Genomic DNA, 25,635 nt, shown 5'->3' on the forward strand with positions numbered 1-25,635 from the left:
GCACATTCCACAGGACAAATGACTTAGTTTTTTCAACAAATTTAAGATCATGAAAAAGAAAAAATAAGGGAGTGGGGAATTGTTATAGATTAAAAGAGAGTTGAGAGTGGCATATCATCCAAACAAAATGTGCCTACCTTGTTTGAATCCTCATTCAAGACATTTAGTGTAAAAGACATTTTTGAGAGAACTGGTAAAAATTTGAAAGTGGAGTGGATATTGGGTGATAGTGGCATCGTGGTCATGTATGTGGGTGCGTGTGTTTGCGTGTATGTGTTCTCATGTATTCTCTGGCAGAACCCAACTTGTGGGAGGTGGGGGGCAGTACTATTATAGAGAATTCAGCTCCGCAGAAAATGATTTTGAGGGCCTATGTTCTCAGTTTTCCCAAGGATGGTACATAGCTAATACTATTCTAGATGCCAGGGAGGTAAGTTAATTCATTACATAAATGGATGTCTTAGGACATTAAGGCTTAATTTTCTCATGGCACCCCAGTCGGGAAGAGCTGGTGGGGGGGAAACTGACATGAAGTCTGGTGTTTGCTTTAAATTATTCCAAGAAAGGAAGGGGGATGGGGGATCACTGAAACGAGATTGGCAAAATGTTGATAATATTTGGAGCTGGGTTATGAAAACATGGAGGTTCATCATGCTATTCTCTGTACCTTTTCATTTTTTTATTTTTTAAAAAATTTTTGGCTGTGTTGGGTCTTCGTTGCTGCACGCGGGCTTTCTCTAGTTGCGGCGAGCAGGAGCTACTCTTTAGTTGCGGTGCGCGGGCTTCTCACTGCGGTGGCTTCTCTTGCTGCGGAGAACAGACTCTGAGTGCGGACTTCAGTAGTTGTGGCACGTGGGCTCAGTAATTGTGGCTCGCGGGCTATAGAGCACAGGCTCAGTAGTTGTTGCTCGTGAGCCTAGTTGCTCCATGGCATGTGGGATCTTCCCGGACCAGGGCTCAAACCTGTGTCCCCTGCGTTGGCAGGCGGATTCCCAACCATTGCGTCACCAGCAAAGCCCTCTGTACCTTTTTGTATGTGTAAAAAGTTCCATAATACAAATGTCATTTTTTCCCCAAGATTAGGAGGAGGTGAAACAGTTCTTTCTGAGGAGGAAAGAGGCCTATTTTCTTTTCTCTCTACGTCTCTGTGGGATGTGGAGGAGAAAGGTGGGTGGGTCTGTTGCTTGGGAGGAGCATGGTGTTTATTCAGCCCTCCTTATCGGCCCTTTTTTGTTCCTTCCTCCTCGGCTTACCCCTGACTGTTGGAGTGGAGCAGAGTGGTCTTAGTTGGTAAGACCAGGGGGATGCCTGCTGGGGCTGGGCTTCTACTGCTTGTATTGGGGAGTGGGCATCATACAGAAAGGGAGATGATGGGGTGTGAAGTGCCTGCTTTCCGCTGGGCACCTGTCAAATTGGAAGGCAAAAATCGCTACAAATACGTGTCCGCTAAAGGTGCAAGGTTGAAGACAAAGCACAAGCCAATGGCCTGTGGTTTTCCTTTGCCCTGGCTCCCTTAGTCCTGAGTCCAGAGCTCTCCCAACCTGTTCTGAGTGGCTGGCTCTGATCCAGGACCATGGAGCAGCTGCCCTGTCTGCAGTGGGGACTCAACATCCCACACAGAAAAAGTTCTGTTCTCCATGTTTTTAGATAACCTCAGGGAAATGTACTCGGCCGTTTCAGTCTTCTCCGTCAGTGCCTGCCTGGCTGGGAAAAGATCTAATCTCTGTTAAGAGACCTTTTTTTTTTTTTTTTGCAGCCTGGGTCTGGAACAGCTGGGGCAGGCAGGAATGAAGGCCCCTTTATCTTCAGGGCTCTGATCCGGCAGGATTTCCCCCTCCCTCCCATTAGCCTGGCAGCGGGGCTGGTCCTCAGGTAAACACTTGTCAACGCAGCCACTCAGGCACCTGGCAAAGTCTCTCATGGTTTCCTTTCACTCCCTCCTCAGATTCACCAACTACAGATTGGTTTCCGTTGCTTATCTGACTTTTTCTGTCCTTTTGAGTAAAACTGGGACTTGTCAGAAATGTTTTGATACAACTGCTAATGTTTTGACCTACACCGGCTGCCATGGGTAGGTGGCCAGGGCCTGGGAGGCTGTTTCCGACAGCAGCCTGGACCAGCTCTGCCGGAGCCCCTGGGAGGTGAGCCAGCGGCACCCACCTCAAGCGCTATTGTTGCCGCAGGGATTAAATGAGTTTTACCCAATTACAGGAACTTTACCGTTTGTAAAATACTTAGCACGTGGTAAAAGTACAATAATCCTTAGCCAGAACAAAGTGATAAAGTCTATCAGTAAATTGTCAGCACAACCCTGCAGAGGCAAATTTTTAAGTATTATTATCCATACTTCACAGATGAAGACACAGGCTCACAGAAGTTGACCAAACGGGTCTAACATCATGCAACTGACAGATAGAAAAGCCAGGATTTGACTCTGGGCTTTTGAGATGCCAGAGCCTGAGGTCTTTCTCCAAAGCTTGAGCTTCTCAAACTATTGTTGGTAAAGGACTGGGTTTCTTCCCCAACCTCTTACACATCAATAATTTTAAAAATACAATAAAAGGGAATTATTAGAATAATGAAATGAAAAAGACATTTAAAATACAAGCCATATTTTTAAAGTTATTAGACTCATCAGGCATAAAATTACTCTTTCAAATTACTATAAAAGTTGATTACACTCAATTTCTATACTTTTCCCATCCTGGATCTAGATAAAGCTTTCTCAGACTAGCACTTCTGATTGCGTCAGAATCACTTGGGGGTGCTTGCTAAATGCTGGTTTCTGAGCCCCATCCCAGGCCACTCGGAACAGAATGACTGAGGTAGAATTCAGGAATCTGCATTTTAACAAGTAATTTTAATAATGTGCTCTACATCTGATCATCATTGTTCTCTGCAATGCTGCCTCCCCTCTACAGATTATAGAGAATAGTCTAAATAGTGAAGTGAACACAATGTTTTATTCTACTGTCTCCCAACCCCAGCCCTACTATTTTGCTTTTAATTATTAGGGACTTCCTTTCTGCAGAAACTCAGCAACAGAAACTGCTTCCGAACTCATTTCAGTGCACGTCAACAAATGTGTTTTGATTGCAAACTACAGGCTGAGTAGAGGGGGAACAGATCACAAGGTGCCCACATCCAGTAGAAAGCAAGTGTCGCTAGAACGAAGTCCAGAACCTGGGGCACTTCGGTGTGTAGAGGTAGGGGAGATGAGGAGGAACCAGCATCAGAGACAGCTGAGGAGGAGTGACCAGTGAGTGGAGAAAAAGCAAAAGGGTGTGGGTTTTAGAAGCCAGAAGGGGCAAGTGACCAACTGTGTAAAGTACGGCTGATGGTCTGAATAAGATAAAGACTTAGCCCTGACCATTTGATTGGTAGCATGGAGGTCATGGAGGTCTTTGGGGACATGACAAGAGCAGTTCATCGAGATGAAGGAGGCTTGATGGAGTTGGTTCAAGTGAGAATGGGAAGAGGGAAATTGGAAACAGTGAGTACAGATAGTTCTTTCAAGGAGTTTTACTGTAAAGGGAAGAAAAAGGGCAGGGGAAGTGAAATGAGGTCAAGAGGTTTTGTTGGAGGGACAGGGAGATGGAGTTTATTTAGACTTCATGCAATGGCTAAATATGTGACTTTTGTAATGTCATGTATCTTTTTCAGTTAATTCCTTCAGTAACACGGGAACATTGTCGACATAAGTTTTTTCTTCACACTCTTTCAAATGCTCCCTAATCCCAAATGATATTGTCAAGAAGAGTCTGCAAATCACTCTCGTTCCTTACATAGCTTAATTTGAATATATTTGACAAAAATGATGCTGCATTTTTTTCATATTTGCTTTATTTTTGGCTAAAGTATTTTTAAAGTAAATTTCATCTCTACTTCAAATGCGTAGGACTTTTTTTTCTAACATAACCACATATATAATCATAATATAATAATACTACTATTAAACCTAACAAAATTAATAGTGATTTCTTAATATCATATATAATACCCAGTCTGTGTTCAGATACCCCCATTTCTCCCCAGTGTTGTTCTGTTCAAACCAAAGGTCTGCAGACTGCATGTGATTGTTGTGTTTTTTTTGTGGTTTTTAAGTCATTTGTTTTTTGTGCCCATTGACTTGTTGATGAAACTAGTTCAATTGTTCTATAGAATGTCCTGCTTTCTGGATATATCTGGTAAATTAGGGTGTCTTTTAACTTGTTCTTCTTTCTCTTGTATTTCCGAAAAACTGGAATTGCATATAAAGGCTTGATCACTTACAGATTAAACATTTCGGGCAAGAATTTTTCATTCGTGGTGCTATGTGCTTCATACTGTCTCACTTCAGAAGGCAAAAACTGTCTAGGTGTCCCATTGGTAGTGATGCTGAGACTGATCTGGGTCAGGTGGTGACTGCCTCAATCAGGAGAGTTTTTTTGTTTTTGTTTTTAAAGATAGGAGAAATAATAGCATACCTATATGCTGATGAGCATGATCTTGGAGAGAAAGATACCTATTGATGCGGAAGAAAAAAGGGGGATTTTAAAGAATGTCCTTAAGTAGACAAGAGTGTGTAGGATTTACAGAAAAATGTTGGATATTGCAAGTGTTGGATGCAGCCAATTAATTCATAGTAATGAGATCATTTGGGCATAAGTGCAGGTAAGGTGAGTAGCGGTGGTACAAAAGCATGTGTGTGGAAGTTCTACTCTGGTAGCTTCCTTTTTTTCTATGAGTAAGTGGCAAGTTCATCAGGCGAGGGTGAGGATAAGAGGAGTTTTTAGTGGGGAGGAAGTCATACAGTCCTCTAGGACAGTGGCAGATGAATTGACTGGAAAAGTAGCATATCATTGCTGTGGAGCATTAAGGAGCTATTTGCAGTTAGTGATCATGAACTTGAAGTGACATCATTAAGCATCGTTGCATGATTTTCTCTAGCCATGTTCAGCTGCCTGCTTGCAGGTGTGGAGTAGGACAGAGAGTTGGATTTAACCAGGATTGGGGTTTATCCAAACATGTGTGATGAGAGAGGTCAACTGAATGACTGACCGTGTAATTTAAGCTGGATAGGAAGGGAAAGGATGGCAGGGAGGCAGTGAGAGACAGTGGGAAGGTAGTAGGATCAAACACAGAAGATTGTTAGAGTTGGGTACTGGTTGGACTAAGCTGCAGAGATAGGAGTGGTGATTAGAGAAGGATGCCTGAAATCGAGGCATCCCTTGATGAGTATATTGAAGGGAGTATCCCTTGAAGGGAGTATATTTTTTGGAAATGACAAGATCAAAGCTATGACCTTGGGGGTGAGTTGCTGAGGTCACAGTCATTGGAGTTGACTAGAATAATTCTATAAGTGATTGTTAATGCCACCAAGAGTTATGACAGAAATAGTGTTGGAGAGAATTCTAGTGAGCCGGGAGCTAACATATTCATGGAATGAGGAAGATTGTCCTGGGTGGAGGAGAAGATACAGCAGCAAGGTGGTCTGCACAGGGTTGCCACAAGGATGAAATGAGTGGGTGCACGTGGAGTTCCCAGCACTGAGCATGGGCTGAGCACGGGCTCAGCAAGTGTTACTGGTTTTCATTCTGAGTCTATATGGCTCCAGAGAGCTGAGCTTAAACTGCTGGGTTTATTTTTACAGGGAGGTTGATTTCTTTTCATTTTAAGACCTTTCTAAGAGGCACAGCTGCTCACATAGCCATGTGCAACCTGGGGAGGTGGTGAATTTCCTGTCACTCAGTGTACTCACCAGACGGAATGAATACCTGCCATGGCAGTGCTGTAAAGGGGACTCCGGCAATTGAAGGTGATGGGTGGGTAGGTGGTGGGGGTGATTCTGACAACTGAAGGACATGGGGACGGGGAGGAGTGGTGTCCGAGCTAGCCTCATTCTTTCGTTCAAACATGACTGAGCACTTCCCAGTTATGGCGCAGAGCCTGGCTGGATGCAGGGGACCAGAGATAAATCTTAAAGGTTGGGACAGACCTGCAAACGAGTAAGTGTCATGTGGTCTGATGAGAGCCAGCACAGGCACAGCAGAGCTGTGACTATCTCCGTGGGGGTCAAGAAAGGCTTCAGAGTCCAGGGGCACTTGAACTGGTATAGGAGGCTGAGTGGTCATGGCCCCGTGTGAACAGGGCAGGAAAGGACATTTCAAGCAGAAGGGACTCTATGTGCAGGGCTACAAAGGCATGAAAGAGCATGGGACATTTGGAGTGTCATGAGTGAGTTACTCTGGGCAAATTACTCATCACACCTGTCTCAGTCTCCCATTTGTAAAAATGGGGATAGTAGTGGTATCCACACAGTAGGGGATGGAGAGGGGTAAATGAAGTGACGTGGATAATTTTTGTCACGGTTCCTATTGCAATCCCTTTGGGTGTATTATCTAACTTGATTATTTAAATAATCCCATGAGATGGGCTCTGTTATTATTATTCCCATTTTACAGTTAAAGAAGTTGAGTCCTAGGGGATTGAGTAGCTTGTCCAAGGTCATGTAACTGGGGAAAGGCAGAGTTTGGACTCTTGCCCAGCTCAGTCTAATTCCAGAGTTCTTACTCTTAACCCCTAAGCTATAGTCAGTGCTTTGAACATAGCTAGTATTAAATACCTGGTAGCTGTTATTGTCGTGAGTGCTAAAGTTTCTCCCCCAGAGAGTTGAGGATTCTGTTACCACTTGTGTAGCTGGTTGAAGATCACCACTGCTACTATCTCATGAGCAGCAGTGACTATTTTTGGAAGGCCCTCATCATCTACAACAGATGTAGATCAACAGTTATACCACTTGTTTCAATTGGTTGATTTTTGGAAATCAACAGTGGGGAGTGATTTTTAATCTCCTTAGAGGGCAAGTTGTTCCGAGCAGATGTGATGTGTGGGAGGAAGATACGGGTTTGCTGCACTCCTCTGATGTCTGTGCACTGAACCCTAATAAAAGTCTCACGCCCCAGCAGCTCATGCATTGAGGGAATGGCAGTGAAGCAGCATATACAGGCAAGAGGCGGCATCCAAAGTGCCGATGACTGCCCAAAGTGTTCTCAGTGAGGGTGCTGAGAAAGAACGCTGTCCATCGATGGTGCCTGAGATAAGCATAGACCTCTTAAGGGCTGGCAACACTTCCCTCATTCATTCATTCAACCAATAGCTATTGAGTACCTGCCATATGCCAGACATGCATCTAGCCACTGGGGGTAGTAGTGAAAAAAGGCCAACACTTACAGAGTTTACATTTTTGGTAGGAGGAGACAAATAGTAATCCTGCTTGCATCATCACAAACCCCCCTGCCTCAAAGGAAAGTTACATGACATGAAAAGAGGGATAGCTTTCAGAGACATTTTTTTTTTTTTTGGACTCTACCAGGAAGCTGCTAGGGAGCCAGTAGAAATTAATTTAACTTTTTAAGAAAGTAATCATGCCATAGAATCAAGAGCTCATGACTATGAACCAAGTTATTGTACTTCCAGGAAATAAAACTGAATAAATAATTCAAAGGGAGAAAAGGTTAATAATTAAGCTTCCAGCAGTAGGGAAATAATATGCTACATCCACCAGATAGAATATATACACAATGGTGTGTGAATTTAAGTAGTGACATGAAATTAAATGCTTAAAATATTATAACAAAAAAGTGAAACACAGAATGTTACCTGTACATATTTAGTCACATTGTGACTAAAAGTTATGCATGTCCAAATATCTAGAAAAAATGTACATGGTTGAGACCTGAAAACAGGTGTTGAGCAAACCGAGAAGAGATAAATTCTCATCTTTCAGTTTGACTTTCTTTATGTTGAGTAATTTAGGCAAAACTGTTGGGGATATTGAATTGGTTCTAATATTACTTCTGTTTTATGTTTTAGTGTTTTGGCCATGAGGCATGCGGGATCTCAGCTTCCTGACCAGGGATTGAACCTGCACCCCCCTGCATTGGAAGGCGAAGTTCTGTCTGACCACGGGATCTCCAGGGAAGTCCCTTAACCGTAGATTTTTCACCATTATAAATCATTTTGAAACTGAAAGCTATTTTTCTTTTTGCACATGCATATTGCTTTATAAAACTCATTCTTTACTTCATGAATCTTCTTCTGTTTCTCACCACAGCCGTGTAAGGTAAGGAATTATTTTACATATGAGGAAACTGAAATATATAACCTTTTCTCCCTTTGAATTATTTATTCAGTTTTTTTTTTTTTCCTGGAAGTACAATAACTTGGTTCATAGTCATGAGCTCTTAATTAATTCTATGGCATGATTACTTTCTAAAAAAGTTAAATTAATTTCTACTGCTCTCTTGAAATATACCAACTTTATTACAATCTACCTGGCGATGAGTATTAATCATTTTGAAAACTGCTGGTTAATGATAATTTTACAAACTAGTATCTTAATGTTCAGTTGCCTCTTTTGAGTTTCTCTCAACAGTAGTCATAATTTCATATGCTCATTAATTGTATTTTCTGTTTTGTGATTTGTCTGTTCATGTTGATTGCCTGTTCATTTCTAGAGGCTTTTACTGTTTGAACCCTTTGCACACCTTGAGTTTATCTTCCTTTTTACTACAGTAATTTTATTGTATACAAGTTGGAATTTTCATGCAACTGACTATTAAACTTTTCCTTTGTTATTTTTCTACATTCCATCAGAAAGAAGAGAGCTAACAAATATAGAGTTCTAGTTTTAGCTTTTAAAAATTATATTTTAATAATTTTTTTCCAACTCTAAGAGTAACACGTGTACACTTTAGAAATTTTGGAATATACAAAAAAATTATAAAAAATGAAAACTCTCATTACTCCTTATTCTACCATCCAGGGTGTATTTTTTTTTTTTTTTGTCCTTTCTCTTTCTCACATGTGAATTCTAAAAAATGTATTTTTTCTGAATTTCAGTTAACATTATACTGATAGAACTTTCATGTATCATTAAATATTCTTTGAAAATAATTTTTTTAAAGTTTGTTTAGAGTTCATTTGGGGATGAACTGAATCCTCTCTTCCCCAAATTGCTGTTTATGTATGCCCAAACCAGTGACTAAACAATCCTTTCTTCCCAGATTGGTCTGTGGTGCTTGCTCATGTTCTTATCTAGTATCGGACTATTTCTAGGCTCTCTGTGCTGTTTATGGACCCAGAGCACTGCACCTGTAATTGGCTTTTGTCTCTCTTTTTCTGAGCCCTTGGGGCTTCCAGGGCCCGCACTGGAGTCTAGCAGACGTCCCTGTCTGTCTTGTTAATCTTTAACTCTGCCCCTGCTGGAAAACGGCACTTAACTCATCTTTTTTTTTTTTTTTCTCCTTTGTAGATGCCTTTTCATCATCCTGAGAAAAATGAGCCTTGGCCTCCAGACCCAATAAAGCAAACATTCCTCCCATGGGGAATAGTGCTGGTTCCTGAGGACCTGGAGGGCCTGCAGCCCCAGGGGGATTAGCCAGAAGCAGGTAAGGAACACCTGGAGGCGTGGGATATGGAGGCAGCACTGGGGTCCATTTTCTATTCGGGATCGGCAGGCAGAGTGCGCTGGTGAGAGCCACAGAGGGGCTGAAGGTCTGGCTACAGCTTTGCTGTTTTCTTCTTCTTTTTTTTTTTAGTCCTTAGTCAATGAGGTGTGGAGATAAGTGATTTGCCTATTTTGCCTATTTCTATAAACTATAAATATAAGATTTAAAGTTATTCTGTAATTCAGTCTACCTTTTTAAAGCACCTACTATGGCCAAGCCCTGCATTTGCTACTGGGCATCCAGTGATGAGTAGCCTAGGGCGGGAGCCCTACCTTGGCTGGGACTTTTCTTTCTGTTGGTTCAGTGTTGGCTTGTTCTCTGTAGGTGATAATGCGAGTTGTTACTTATTTTTCTAGACGCCTGGTGGGCTCGTAAGTGTTCGTTGATACGGGCCCATCAATTCAAGAACCCTTTATTGAATACCCACTGTGTTCCAGGCATGGTGCCGGGCACTGGAGTGTCAGAAATGAGCCAGGAGGAGTTTCCCTCTAGCAGGGGGTCAGCATGAAAAGCAAGCATTACTAAACACGAGAGGCAAGCAGCAGGGAGCAAGAACAGTGCTGCTGTTCTCGCTGGGAGAACAAGAAGAGGAGGTGGGCTCCACAGGAGGCCAGAAGCAGAAAGGTGATGCTGTCTGGTTGCCAGGCAAATGGACAAGGGGAGAGATTACAGCAGTGCAGAGCCCTAGAGGCTTAAGAAGGCAATCTGGGATGTGATTGGGAAATTAAAAACTTGGACTGATTTCCCAAAGAATCTGGGGAGAAATATTTACTACTCCTTTCCTTCAGTTTGGGCTTCTTAGATGAAACTTCTTCAAGTCCTGTCTCTCTAGAGCAGCTTGAGAAATGAGAGTGAAGCTCTAAGTGCCTATGATCAGAAGCTCCAGCCAGCTGGTAGACTTGGAACCTCAACAGAGGGTGGTGGTCAAGAGAATTGGGAGCCCTGACATGAGGTTTCACATGAGTGCCCTGAGGCACTCAGGACAGAGCACTGGCCTTGAAGGCTGAGGCTTTCTTAAAGTTGTAAGACTGTGTTATGGTTGAAGGTTTGGGGAATTCTTCTTTCCTGGGAAACTCAACCTTGGAGAGTAGGTGCTGGCAGGCAGTCGAACACAAACCCTTAGGCTCCACCTCCTTAACTCCTGTCTTATTTCACTCATACACATAAAAGTTAAGTCCCAACTCCATCATTTCCAAATCACTCATGCAGCTTTGAAAATTATTTATATTTACAAAACCGTAGTTTCTTCAGTTGTAAATGGAACTAATAAAATTTGCTCTGCTCATCTCACAGGGTTATACTGGGTCTCATAAACCTAATTGCTGTGAAAGTGTTGCCTGACTGGTAAAACAGTACACATGAGTAGTGTCAGTGCTGATAGTGAGGGTGTTTATTCTGTGACTTTCCAGCAGTTGTGTCACTAGAGATCCTGATTTCTGAGTCCTAGCTGGTCAACACTGACTATTCACTGTGCTTTTTCACAATGCCTGTTCTTTAGTCCAACGACCATGGACTTTTAGTCAGATAGACCTGGGTTGGAATCCTGGTTCTAGCACTGATTAGCTATTGACTTCAGAGAAGCCCTGTATCCTTGCTAAGCCTGTTTCCTCATTTTCTCAAGAGGGGTTGTTAATACCTATCCCATAGTGGTATAGTAAAAATTAAATGAGATAAAGCAGGTAAAGTGCCTACCATATAGTAGGTGCTTCTCAAATGCTACTTTCCCTTCTTTTCTAGTTTTTCCTCAGCTGTCTTAGTGTCCTATGATTAGCTGTGTTGGGTGTCTGGGGAAATTGAATTGCTTAGTTTTCTGATGATGCAACAAGCGCCTCCCCCATTTCACGATCTCATGTTTGAATTCTCCCTCTGTGTACATTTCATCACTTCCAAAACTTTGGCGGCCCAAGGTAAGCACCCATCCTCCCTAGAGTCACTGGTTCCTGAGGTCTGTGGTGGTAGGAAGCACTGTTTGGTGCTTAAATTAGAGTCTCAGTGAGGTGGGATCAAGATGGTGGAGTAGGAGGACCCTGAGCTCACCTCCTCCCACAGACACAGCAAAACTACAACTACATATAGAACAACTTTCTCTGAGAATGACCTGAAGACTAGCAGAATAGCTCTTATACAATTAAGGATATAAAGAAAAAACACATCAAAGTGGGTAGGAGGGGGTAGAGACACGATCCAGTCAGGACCCACACCTCTGGCAAGTGACCCACAGAGGAAGAGGATATCACAAACTTGGAGGTCCTTCCTAAGAGCAAAGGGTTCAAGCCCCACATTGGGGGCCCCAGCCCTGGGGACCAGCATCAGGAAGATAAGCCCCCTTAACAGGTTTTCAAACTTATGACTGGGCGAGCTGGAGGGCTATAGGAAACTGAGACTATGCTCTTTTTTTTTTTTAATGAAAGACCTGATTTCATAGTTTCTTTTTTTTAAAATTAATTAATTAATTAATTAATTAATTTTTGGCTGTGTTGGGTCTTCGTTTCTGTGCAAGGGCTTTCTCTAGTTGCGGCGAGCAGGGGCCACTCTTCATTGCAGTGCGCGGGTCTTTCACTGTTGCGGCCTCTCTTGTTGCGGGGCACAGGCTCCAGATGTGCAGGCTCAGTAGTTGTGGCTCACGGGCCTAGTTGCTCCGCGGCATGTGGGATCTTCCCAGACCAGGGCTCGAACCTGCGTCCCCTGCACAGGCAGGCAGACTCTCAACCACTGCGCCACCAGGGAAGCCCGAGACTATGCTCTTAAAGAGCTTGTGCACAAACTTACTTGCTCCCAGTCCCAGTGCAGAGGCAGTGGATTGAAAAGCACTTGACATTCTAGCCAGCCAGCCAAGACCACACCAGCACACCCCAGCCTACCCTTCAGCCTGTACGTGGCTCCTCCAACTGTCCCCCATTTGCCGAGGTAGCAGCCCCTAGTGCACCCTGGGAGAAGTCCTGGCCCACACCAGGCTGTAACTCTAGCCCCTGCAGTTCCAGCACTTCCCAAGATGGCGGCCGCTGGTGCATCCTGGGGACAGAGTAATATGTTCCAAATGAAAAACAAAATAAAACCCCAGAAAAACAAAACAAAACAATGAAACTGACATAAGTAATTGTAATTTACCTCATACACCATACAGAGTTCAAAGCAAGGGTCATAAATATGCTCACCAAACTCAGGAGAAGAATAGAGGAATATGAGAACTTCAACAAAGAATTAGAAAATATAAAAAATAACCAGTCACAGATGAAGAATACAATAACTGAAATGAAAAAAATACACTAGAGGGAATCAGCAGCAGATTAGATGATACAGAACACGTAAGTGACCTGGAAGACAGAAGAGTGGAAATCACCCAATCAGAGCATCAAAAAGAAAAAAGAATTTAAAAAATTGAGAATTGTTTACTGTAGCTCCGGGACAACATCAAGCATACTAACATTTGCATTATAGGGGTCCCAGAAGGATAAGAGAGGGAAAAAGGGGTAGAAAAAAAACCATATTTGATGAAATAATGGCTGAAAACTTTACTGACCTGGGGAAAGAAACAGATATCCAGGTCCAGGAAGCATAGAGTCCCAAACAAAATGAACCCAAAAAGATCCATATCACAACATATATTTTTTTCACACTGCAATAGAGATTTATTACTTTTTTAAATTTTTAATTGAAATATAGTTGAAACTAATACAATATTGTAAATCAAGTGTATAGCAAAGTGATTTAGTTAATTTTTTTTAGATTTTATTCCATTATAGGTTACATATCAAGAGGGCATAATTAAAAGGGAAAAATTAAAGACAAAGAGAGAATTTTGAAGGCAGCAAGAGGAAAACAAAGAGTAACATACAAGGGAACCCCCTTAATGCTATCAACTGATTTTTCAGCAGAAACTTTGCAGGCTAGAAGGGAGTGGCATGATATATGTAAAGTGCTGAAAGAAAAAACCCTACAACCAAAGATACTCTACCCAGCAAGGTTGTCATTCAGAATTGGAGAAGAGATAAAGAGTTTCCCAGACAAACAAAAATCTAAAAGGGGTCATCACCACTAAACTGGCCTTACAAGGTATGTTAAGTGAACACCTTCTATAAGTGAAAAAGTAAGGTTATAGCAAGAAATAAAAAAATATATGAAGGAAGAAAATCTCACTGGTAAAGGCAATATATGGAAAAGGCAATGGATCAACTACTTGAAAATCTAGTATAAAAGTTAAAAGACAAAATTTGTAAAATCAACTGTAACTGCAATAATAGTTAAGGGATACACAAAAGATGTAAAATATGATGTCAAAAATATGAAATATTGGACCATAAAAAACATAGAGCTTTTAGAATATATTGAAAATTAAACGACTACCAGATTAAAACAAATCTATATCTATGTATCTATCTGTATATAAATATATGTGAACTTCATGGTAACCATAAAACAAAACTTACAATAGATACACACACACACACACCACACACACACATGGAAAAAAAAAAAGAGAGAGAAAAAAAAAGAAACAGCACCAAAGAAAAGCATCAAACCACAAGAGAAGAGACTAAAAGAAGAAGAAAAGAACAGAGAAGAACTACAAAAGCAACTTGGAACAATAACAATGGAACAGTAACAATGGAATTAAGTACACACCTATCAATAATCACTTTAAGTGTAAATGGACTAAATACCTCAATCAAAAGACATAGGGAAGCCAAATGGATTTTTTAAAAAAGCCCTATATATGCTGCCTACAAGAGACTCACTTCAGAACTAAAGACACACAGACCAAAAATGAAAGGATGGAAAACAATATTCCATGCAAAAGGAAATGGAAAGAAATCTGGGGTAGCAATACTCATATCAGACAAAATAGACTTTAAAACAAAAATTATAACAAAAGACAAAGAAAGGCATTACATAATGATAAAGGGGTCAGTCTAAGAAGAGGACATAACATTTGTAAAGATAAGAACACCTAAATTTTTAAAGCAAATATCAATAAGCATAAAGGGAGAAATTGACAGTAACACAATAATAGTAGGGGGCTTTAATACCCCACTTACATCAATGGATAGATTATCCAGATAGAGAATCAATAAAGAAACATTGGCCGTAAAACACATTAGACCAAACGGGCTTAATAGATATCAATAGAACATTCCATATCAAAACAGCAGAATACACATTCTTTTAAAGTGCACATGGAACATTCTCCAGGATAGATTACATGCTAGTCCACAGAACAAATGTCAATGAATTTAAGAAGACTGAAATCATATCAAACATCTTTTCAAACAGTGGTATGAAACTGGAAATCAATTGCAGCAAGAAGACTGGAAAAACACAAATATGTAAAGACTGAACAACATGCTACTAAAAACCGATGGGTCAATGAAGAAATCAAAGAAGAAATAAAAAGGTACCTTGAGATGAGTGTCAATAGAAACATAATAATCCAAAATCTATGGGATGCAGCAAAAGGAGTTCTAAGAGGGAAGTTCATAGTGATACAGGCATAACTCAAGAAATAAGAAACATCTCAAGTAAACAACCTAACTTTACACCCGGAGGAATTACAAAAAGAAGAACAAACAAAGCTCAAAGTTAGTAGAAGGAAGGAAATAATAAAGATCAGAGGAAAAGTAAATGAAATAGAGACTCAAAAATCATAGAAATGATCAATGAAACTAAGAGCTGGTCCTTTGAAAAGATAAATATAATTGACAAAACTTAAGCTAGGCTTATTAAGAAAAAAGAGAGAGGGCCCAATTGAATAAAATCAGAAATGATAGACAATTTACAACCAATATCACAAATACAAACAATCAGAATACTTTGAACAATTATATACCAACAAATTGGACAACCTATAGGAGATGTATAAATTCCTAGAAACATATAGTATTCCAAGACTGAATCACGAAGAAATAGAAAATCTGAACAGTTCAATTTCTAGCAATGAAATTGAATCAGAAATCAATCAAACAAACAAAACAAACCCCAAAAAACCCAACAAACAGAAGTTCAGGACCAGACAGCTTCACAGGGGAATTACCAAACATTTAAAGAAGAGTTAATACCTATCCTTCTCAAACTATGCAAAAAAAAAAAAAAGAAGAGGAGGGAACACTTCCAAATTCCTTCTATGAGGCCAACTTTACCCTGATACACAAACCAAAAAAAACACTACAAAAAAAAGAAAAATATAGGCCAATATCCCTGATGCATAGATGCAAAAGTCTTCTTCAAAATACTAGAAGCCAAATTTAACAATACATTAGAAGAATCATACATCATGATCTAGTGAGATTTATTCCAGGGATTCAAGTATGGTTCAATATCCACAAATCAATGTGATACACCACATGAACAAAATGAAGGCTAAAAATCACATGATTATCTCAATAGATGCAGAAAAAGCATTTGACAAAACTTAACATCCATTCATGATAAAAACTCTCAACAAAGTGGGTATAGAGGGAGCATACCATTTATAATAATAATTATTATTATGATAAAGGCCATTTATGACAAACCCACAGCTAATATCATACTCAACAGTGAAAAGCTGAAAGCATTTCCTCTGTGATCCCCACTCTCATCTCTTTTATTCAGCATAGTACTGGAAGTCTTAACCACTGCAATCAGAAAAGGAAAAGAAATAAAAGGAATCTAAATTGGAGGGGAAGAAGTAAAACTATCACTATTGGCAGGTGACATGATTTTATGTATAGGAAACCCTAAAGATGCCACCAAAAAACTTAGAACTAATCAATGAGTTCAGTAAAGTTGCAGGCTACAAAATTAATATACAGAAATTTCTTGCATTTCTATACACTAATAATAAATTATCCAAAAGAGAAATCAAGAAAAGAATCCCACTTACAATCATATCACAAGAATAAAATACCTAGGAATAAATTTAACTAAGAGGGTGAAGACCTATACTCTGAAAACTATGACATTGATAAAAGAAATTGAAGACAGCACAAACAAATGGAAAGATATATTGTGCTTGCTCATGGATCAGAAGAATTAATATTGTTAAAATGTCCATGCTACCCAAAGCAATCTACAGATTCACTGTAGTCCTTATCAGAATACCCATGACATTTTTCACATATCTAGGACAAGTAATCCTAAAGTTTGTATTGAACCACAAAAGAACCCAAATAGCCAAAATAATTTTGAGAAAGAACATAGCTGGAGGTGGTAGGCTCCCTGACTTCAAACTATACTACAAAGCTGCAGTAATCAAAACAGTATGGTACTGGCAAAAAAAAAAAAAAAAAATCAGACACATGGATCAATGGAACAGAATTGAGAGACTGAAATAAACCCATGCACATATGGTCAGTTAATCTCAGACAAAGAAGACAAGTGCTCGCTATCACTAAACATGAGGGAAATGCAAATCAAAACCACAATGAGATAGCACCTCACACCTGTCAGAATGGCTATCATCAAAAGGACAAGAAATAAGTGTTGGCAAGGATGTGGAAAAAGGAAACCCTTGTACACTATTGGTGGGGATGTAAATTTGTGCATCCACTACAGAAAACAGTATGGAGTTTTCTTAAAAAATTAAAAATAGGGCCACCATACAGTCCAGCAATTCCACTCCTGGGTATTTATCCTAGAAGACAAAAACACTAATTCAAAAGATTTATGCACTCCAATGTTCACTGCAGAATTATTTATAATTTGCAATTGCCAAGATATGGAAGCATCCTGAGTGAATGGATAAAGAATATGTGATATATACGTACATATATACACACAATGAATATTACTCAGCCATAAAAAAGAATGGAATCTTGCATTTTCAGATATGGATGGGCCTAAGGGATATTACGCTAAGTGAAATAAGTCAGACAGAGAAAGACAAATACTGTATGTTTTCACGTATATGTGGAATCTAAAAAACCAACCAAACAAAACAGAAACAGACTCACAGATACAGAGAACAATCTAGTGGTTGCCAGAGGGAAGGGCAATGGGGGGGATGGGAGAAATAGGTAAAGGATATTTGAGGTACAAATTACCAGTTATAAAATAAATAAGTCACAGGAATGTAATGTACTGCACAGAGATTATAGTCAATAATATTGTAATGGTGGTACACAATCTATAAAAATATTGAATCACTATGTTTCACACCTGTAACTAATATTATAACTGAACTATACTTCAATTATAATTATACTTTAGTTATACTTGATGAAAGACCTGATGTTCAGGTTGATGAGCCATGGCCAGTGCTCCACTCCGCCATCGTTTGCTGTCCCACGTTGCCTCAACGTGGCCCTCATGCCTAGGGGCTGCTCTAACCTTCTGTGCCTTTACATTTACCTAGTTCAAAGCCCATGAACACCATTCTCATTTGGTCTTCCCAGCACTCAGCGAATGAGACAGGGCAGAGATGGTTACTACACAGAAACTTAGGTACAGAGAGGTTAAGAGGCTTGCCTAGGGTCACCAAGAATGGGGACAAGAAGCCAGGTTTTGTGATACCCAGTTCAGTACTCCTACCACCTTATCCTTGATATGCTTAGGAGCAGGCTTCATTGAAATGGACTATAGATTCTTTCTTTTTCCTGAATTTTTTTTTAATTGAAGTATAGTTGATTTACAATGTTGTATTAATTACTGTTGTATAGATTCCTAATCAGTTAGCAAAACCCTGGGGGTGATTGCTTAGACTCATTACGGTAAATAAACCTAGATACTTGGGAAGAATTTAATGTTTTCCAGAAGATACAGACATTGTTTGAGTTCAGAGTACTTTCATTTTCCGTTCAGTTTCACAATAAATTCTGGGAAAACTAAGTAGGTCTTTACCCAGATATAAAGGGGCCTATTCAGGCTCTATTTGCTTAATGAAATTTTCCAGAACTTCCAGCAGTTCTGTACATGATACAGTGAAAGGGTCATGGATTTAGGGAATCAAGTGCACTTGGATTTGACTCTCAATTCTACCATTCACTCAGCTCTATGATCCTAGGCATTTCTCTTAATTTCTCAGAGCCTCGGGTGACTTATCTATAAAAATCGAGATTATAGCACCTTCATGGGTGGTAATGGTCAGGGCCTTTCTGCACAGCTCAGGAGATGCCCTTCATATTAGATTATTATAAACACAGTGCGAACTGAAGTTGTACATCACAGTGCCCCCGGTTTATGATGAAATTGAATGAAATAACCTCTTGTGTGCTTAATGCATTTTTGTTTTCATTTCCTTAATTGGTCACTTATCTGCTATTTTACCAGGAGTTCCCCTCTTCCACCGTGAGGTGAGTCAGTTTTCTGCCACTTTCTAGTACTCATGCAGAACTCCATAAACCTGAATGTTATATTGTGAAGCTGACCCTTGGCTTTCTTCTCATGCAGGAGTCTAGCACCAGAGCCCTTAGAGCAGTGGTCCCTGACCTTTTTGGCACCAGGGACCGGTTTTGTGGAAGACAATTTTTCCATGGATGGGAGGGGGAGGGCGGGGTGTTGGGGGATGTTTGGTTCAGGCGGTAATGTGAGCCACGGGGAGCGATGGGGAGATGAAGTTTCGCTCGCTTGCCCGCCACTCACCTCCTGCTGTGTGGCCGGTTCCTAGTAGCGGTCCTCGGCCCAGGGGTTGGGGACCCCTGCCTTAGAGAGATGCATCACAAACCTATGACACTGTCTATGGCAAGAGGTCTCTTTCTGGCAATTTTAAAAGGAGGCTGGGCCTTTTCAGGGAGTTTGGCTTCTTGTGATGTAGACCGCTCAGCCTGCTCTGCCTTTTTCTTTTAATTTTTCAAGCATGTATGCCTTCCTTGAACAAATAGTGTAAGGCCCTACAAACCGAATGTGTAAAATGTGATTCCTGACCTCAAGAAGCTCAGAGAGCAGTCGGGAAGCTAGACCAAGACAACAGGAAACTAAGATTCAGCGAGTACAAAGGAGTGGTGGGCGAGTCCATAATGTGCTCACGGCTCGGAGAGGAAGACAGGAGTGTCTGAGCACTACTTTCTACATTTCAAGCCCAAACTGAGGGTGATTTTTTTTTTTTTTTTTAAGACTTGCTGAAGGTTGCAGACCTGGTGGGAGATAGACCTGGGCTGGAATTCAATTCTTGTCACTCTAAAGCCATTGCTCAGCCCGTCATTACTTTTAGATATTCTTTACATCATTTTCTGCCTTGTCTCACTTTTTTTTTTAGGCCTGTTTTCCTGCTCAGGACAGCGTGGCTTCCTTGAACATGTCTTTCATTATGATTCACACTAACTTGAAGAAAAAATTCAGCTGCTGTGTGCTGGTCTTTCTCCTGTTTGCAATCATCTGTGTATGGAAGGAAAAGAAGAAAGGGAGTTACTATGAGTCCCTTAAACTGCAAACCAAGGAATTCCAGGTGTTGAGGTCTGGTTCCCAATCTGTGTCTTCAAGTGGCACCCACAGCCCCCAGAGCGGCAGCCGGGCCCTCAGTGGTCCCAAGGCCAAGCCGGAGGCTACCTTCCAGGTGTGGAACAAGGACAGCTCCACCAAAAACCTTACCCCCAGGCTGCAGAAGATCTGGAAGAATTATCTGAACATGAACAAGTACAAAGTGTCCTACAAGGGGCCAGGGCCTGGTGTTAAGTGTGGTGCAGAGGCCCTGCTTTGCCGCCTTCGGGACCACGTGAACGTTTCAATGGTAGAGGCCACAGATTTTCCCTTCAACACCTCTGAATGGGAGGGTTACCTGCCTCAGGAGAACATTAGGACCAAGGCTGGGCCGTGGGGCAGGTGTGCTGTCGTCTCATCAGCGGGATCTCTGAAGTCCTCCCAACTGGGTCAAGAAATAGGTGGGTTCTGGGCTGTTAAGACTGTTGTCTGAGCAGCCAGTGCTCACTCATTTGGAGCATCTGGGCATGTGGACAGTACTGGAGGCTAGGAGTCCCAGTATGGCTCCATGCACTGGCGGAGCAGGCCCAGATCAGTGTTTCTCAACTGTCCTTCATGAGTCAGAGGTGGCACGGGGGCAGTGGAGAGGGTGGGGATCCAGTCTTCCAGCACCTTTATCAACTAGAATGGCTTTATTTTGATCTGTCTTAAATATTGGTGTTCTACAGAAGATTTTGTTTGGAAAGAAAGTTCCACTGCTACCAATAAGCAAAACACTACATTGACATTTAAAAATATTTAAAGCATAGATCTCTACTTTTCCTTCAGGTCCTGAAATTCTGTAATTTACTGATTAATTAGCGACTAATTGTCTCTTTTGGCCTCAACTACCTGGGTAATTTTTAGTTTTTCTCTTTGAAAAGAATTAATTGGGGACTCTGGACCAACTTCAGGAGGTCCATGAATCCCTAAAATCATGTGCAAAAATATGTGCTGATTAGGAGTGTATAACATGTGTGTATATGTGTAAATCAGTCTGCATTTTTCCAAAGAGAGAGTCCATAGCTTTCAGTTGTGACCCCAAAAAAGGTTAAAAAATCACCGGTCAGGATATATCAATTTGCTTTTCTTGAAATTCTTCACAGTTAATAAAGATTTAGGGATAAATTAGGAGCTTAGGATTAACATATACACAGTATTATATATAAAACAGATAACCAACAAGGACCTCCTGTATAGCACAGGGAACTATACTAAATATTTTGTAATAACCTCTAAGGGAAAAGAATATGAAAAAGATTCACTGAATCACTGTGCTGTACACCTGAAACGAACACAACTTTGTAAATCAACTATACTTCTCAGTAAAAATAAACCAAAAAAAAGACAAAGTTTATCCAGATTTGTAAACCTGTGTACAACACAGAGCTATGGATTTGCCTAAAGCTCCTTAGTTCCCTTATTTTGAGAGAATGTGTTTTCCACGATTGCGAAATGAATCAGGCTAAAGAAAGCAAAGCACAGGAAGCCTAGCTCTTCTGTCAGGCTCTGGAAGGTACTGGAGCAGGTGAGGTCATGTGTCTCCTTTTTTTATTTCCTTTATATGACTGCCAGGAAAAATGGTCTGAAACCAAGCACAGGCTCTCAAAAGAAGAAAAGGAGAAGCAAATTGGATTCTCTAGAGCAGAAAGAAGTGGTGAGGTCATATTTCATAACTCTCCAAATAGGCAGCACTTTGGAAGAAAAGCTGCCAAGATAACCAGTCCCACCCCAACTTCTGCTCCTGCTTTTGCTTTTTTTGGTTTCTTTTGGACTTTGTTTTCTAGAAACGAAATGTAATTGGTTTTTGTTCATCCATAATGGAACTACATTTCTTTCTTTCTTCCCAAGTCATTATAGTCTGCCTGGCTGGAATCATGTTGCAGTTTCAGGCAGAGCCTAATACTCCCATGAATTGGAACTATAATCTTTATTTTTATGGACTCCATAAAACGTTGGAGTTTTATGGATTTAACTAAACATTAATTAAAATAACCTTTTTCTATAGACTGGAGTTATAATTTCAAATATGTATTTCCATGGAAGGACTTTGATCCTGAGATCTAACAAAAATTGCGTGCTACACTTCAAATGTCCTGCCTTTTATAGGGTTATTTCCTTTGGGCATTTAGTCTAACAAATATTTTAAGGAATTCATTCATGTATTCTTTTATTCGGCCATGGACTCATCAACAATACCAAATAGGAACTTAGAATACAAAGAGGAGAGGGAAAGGAAAGGCCCTTTGTTAAAGGCCTCTGAGCTCGACAGGCCCCAGCCTTCCCACTACACCTGGAATTTGTCCAGCTTAGTCCCAACTGTTGAACATATCAAATGGTTTCAAACTGTTTGCTCTTATAAATAGTACTGCAAAGGAGGTTTTGGGGAAGACACCTTAAGTGACTACTGCTGCCCTCCAAAGGGGAAGTATCCTCAGGAGTGGCGGTAGAAGACCAAAGTAAGATATGTTTCATGGCTCTTTTTTTTTTGGTCCATTACAAAATTGTTTACCAGAGGGACTGTAACAATGTGTTGTGCCTCCGGCAGCCCCACAAACCAGCCAGTGCTGGGCACAGTCATTTTCAATTGTTTTTGATACGCATACATGTAAAGTGTCTTAGATTTGTTTGAATATTCATTTCAAGCAATAGCACATTTAAAAAATATTAGAATTAATAGGAGTAACATGTATGGGGCACCTGCTGTGTGCATAACAAGCTTGCTCTTTTAATCCTCCCAGTAATCCTACGCGGTAGGTACGATTATTGCTCCCATTTTACTCAGGAGCTAAGTGTGGACACTCAGAGAGTTTACGCAGCTGGTTAACGGTAGACTGGGACTTGAAAATGGGGTGTTTGACTCCAAGGGGCCCACACGTAGCCTCATCTCTGCTCTTGCGCCTCATGGTGATTGTAGCTTTATAACAATGAATGAATCCCTTTTCAGGTTAAAATAATCCCTTGATACTCTTCCTGACTTGCTCCCCTGGAAGAGAGGAGAAGAGCATTCTGAACTGAGGCAAAAGCAAGAAGCAAAGGCTGCATGGAAAAATGTGCAGAGTACGTTTAAGCATCACAGATAATCCTGTTTGCCTGGGACGTAGGGCCCCACAGGGTGAAGAGGGCTGAGCAATGAGGTCAGAAAGGTAGCCGGGGGTAAGTTCTTAGAGAATGTTGATGGTCTTAAGGACTTTGGATTTCATTCTTTAAGCCACGAAGAGCCCTAGAAGGTTTTTGAGCAAGCGAGTGATGGGATCATGTGGGTTTTGGAGAGATTTCTCATTTCTCTGAGTCCCCTTCTCCATAGGGACTGCTGTATAGCCTCTCTGCTGTTAGGGACTATCGTCTTATCCAAGTGAGAAGCGCCAGGCCTGTTGAACGGTGGTAGTGGAGGTGGGATGAAATGGTCTGACATGAGAGGCATCATGAGGTAGAAGAGACAGAACTTGGTTCTAACTAGAAATGACCTCGAGTGAGAGGCAGGAGCCAGGGTCTCTGGCTTGGGAGCAGGCTATATTGTATCACAGGGGACCATGCTTCTGGAGGAGGACAGGTTCCATCTTGGACGTGCTGAAGCGTTTGTGGATTTCCCTTCATAGATATCTATGCAGTTGGGTATTTTCTTCCAGGAAAGTGTCAAGGTGGGAGATGAGATTTAGGAGTCATTTGTATCAGGGTGATAGTGGTAGTCCAGGAAAGAGGACTGATGAGAAAACCTAGAAAAGAAGTTTACATTTGAAGGACAAGGAAAGAACAGGGACAAGATAGATAAATACATACATACATACATACATACATACATACATACAAATTCTGAAGGGCCAGTGAGAAGGGCTGGAAGAGAAGTAGGCAGGTACCATATGATGGAAGCCCAGGGTGGGGGATGGAATTTGGGCATATTTGGGGGCAGATGGAGTTCTTGGGCAGAGTGAAGACTGGGTTGAGCAGCTCAGAGAGCACGATTGTTTTTATCAGGGGTGAGCAAACTTTTCCTATAAAGGGCCAGATAGTAAATATTTTTGCTTTTGAGGACATACAGTGTCTCTGACAATGACTCTGCTATTTCAGTGCAAAATCAACCATAGACAGTAATAAATGAATGTACCTGGCTAAGTTCCAATAGAACTTTATTTACAAAAACAAGGCAGGTCAGATTTAGCCTGTGGGCCATAGTTTGCCAAACCTGATCTGTATCATATCTAGTTTTCCTAACCAGAATCAGAATGTAGTCTTCCATACATGGTTATATGATTCATTAAGCTGACTGGAAAATATAAGAAATGTTTGGTCCAAATAATGATAAAATTTCTTTCACCACAATTTCTAGCTATTTAGAGTTCTTATACCTGGACACAGTAGATTTTGATGTATTTATGAATTTACTAACAAGCTGATTCTATTGAATTTTCTAGGCATGCAGTTATATCACGTGCATATCGTGGTGCATTTATTTCTTCCTTTTCTAATTTGCATCTCTGCTCTCTAATTCTAAGTTACAGAGAAATGGAGGCCCCTGTTTTCTACAGCCTTCCCAAGGCTTGTTTTCTGGGATCCCAGTAGCTGTGGATTTTTCCTAGGGATTTCCTGGAGACCTATTTGAGGTTGAAAGTCTTTTAGTTTTCAATAGCAATAGCAAAGGACAGTTTGGCAAACAAGAATCTGATCCCTTTTTTTATGAGCTCAAATTTAGTGGTCTGTTTTAAAGTTCTCTTCTTTGATTGATTTTTTTAAAATCTTAGAATAAAATCCAAACTTCATACCTGGCCTCCACAGCCTGCATGATCTGCTTCCTGCCAACCTCTTTCATTGCACTTTTTATTTTTTCTTTCCTTCACTCACTTGTCCCCAGCCAAGTCCTTACCTTCCTTGGGGTCTTGACACTGCTGTGTCCTTTGGCTGGAATTTACTTTCCTGGGCCCTTCCCACGCCCTGTGGGTCTCAGCTCAGGCGCAGTCCCTGAACAATCCCTCTATCTAAAGGAGATTCCCTCGGGGTCTCTGTTACACAGCTCAGTTTATTCGTGTCATAGTATTTTTTGTTAATTTTTATTTTTTTATGGAAGTATAGTTGATTTACAATGTTTCAGATGTACAGCAAAGTGATTCAGTTTTACGTGTGTGTATATATATATATGTGTGTGTGTGTGTGTGTATTCTTTTTCAGATTCTTTTCCATTATAGGTTATTATTTTGTGCCATAGTATTAATCACAATCTGTAATTATCTCGAATGTGGGTTGTTGTGCTTATCTATTGTCTGCCTCCTTGCAGTAGATTTCGAGGTCTCTAAGGGCAAGGAGCATGATTTCATGCTCACAACCATTGTCTCCAGCACCTAGAACTGTGTCTGGCAGAGAGTACGAGCTTAATCAGTATTTATTGAAGGAATAAAAGCATTCTCCTTTCTCATGGTCAACACTAAGGACCTATCTCAAGCCTCCTGTGCTGGGCGTTCTCCATCTGCCCCCCACCCCCAAATTCACTCTCCATGCTTTCCTATGACTCTGTGCCCGGGGAAATAGAAATTTGGACGGTGTCAACTGGGTGTCCTTGCTCTCTGGCTTTGATTTGGGACTGGACAGTAGTAACGCTGGTACAAAACTGAGAAGAAGAAGGAGAGTGAGGCCAGGGTGTCTGTCCCCCTCCTCCCCGCCCTCGCAGAAGAAACCTGTAACCACAGGCTCCTTCTCTCCCTTGACTATAAGTTTCAGCCCCTTTCAGGTGGCCCTGTGTCTCCCCTTTTCCCTCCAGGCCTGAAGTCAGAGGGGAGGAGGAGAG

General features: G+C 41.0%; 1 protein-coding gene and 1 long non-coding RNA gene across 7 annotated transcripts in view; both read left to right on the forward strand.

Moving 5' to 3' along the window:
* Positions 1-25,635, forward strand: part of ST6GAL1 (ST6 beta-galactoside alpha-2,6-sialyltransferase 1) — a 137,221-nt gene that overhangs the window by 84,428 nt on the left and 27,158 nt on the right. For 5 of the 6 annotated variants that reach the window (XM_082461536.1, XM_082461535.1, XM_082461540.1 and 2 more), the window contains 3 exons: positions 7,855-8,104; positions 9,296-9,431; positions 19,660-20,281. In XM_082461536.1, coding sequence (XP_082317662.1) covers positions 19,699-20,281 — 583 coding nt within the window. In that variant the 5' untranslated portion in view covers positions 7,855-8,104; positions 9,296-9,431; positions 19,660-19,698. Of the gene's footprint in view, positions 1-1,756; positions 1,873-7,854; positions 8,105-9,295; positions 9,432-19,659; positions 20,282-25,635 lie in introns of all 6 variants that reach the window. The other variant, XM_082461538.1, reaches the window with a different exon arrangement.
* LOC309660693 lies at positions 20,288-21,866 on the forward strand. The gene is made up of 2 exons (XR_014263550.1): positions 20,288-21,138; positions 21,249-21,866. It is a non-coding gene; the product is annotated as an uncharacterized lncRNA (long non-coding RNA).

The sequence above is a fragment of the Balaenoptera physalus genome (assembly GCF_965194825.1).
Source record: "Balaenoptera physalus genome assembly, chromosome: 4".
NCBI lineage: Eukaryota > Metazoa > Chordata > Mammalia > Artiodactyla > Balaenopteridae > Balaenoptera > Balaenoptera physalus.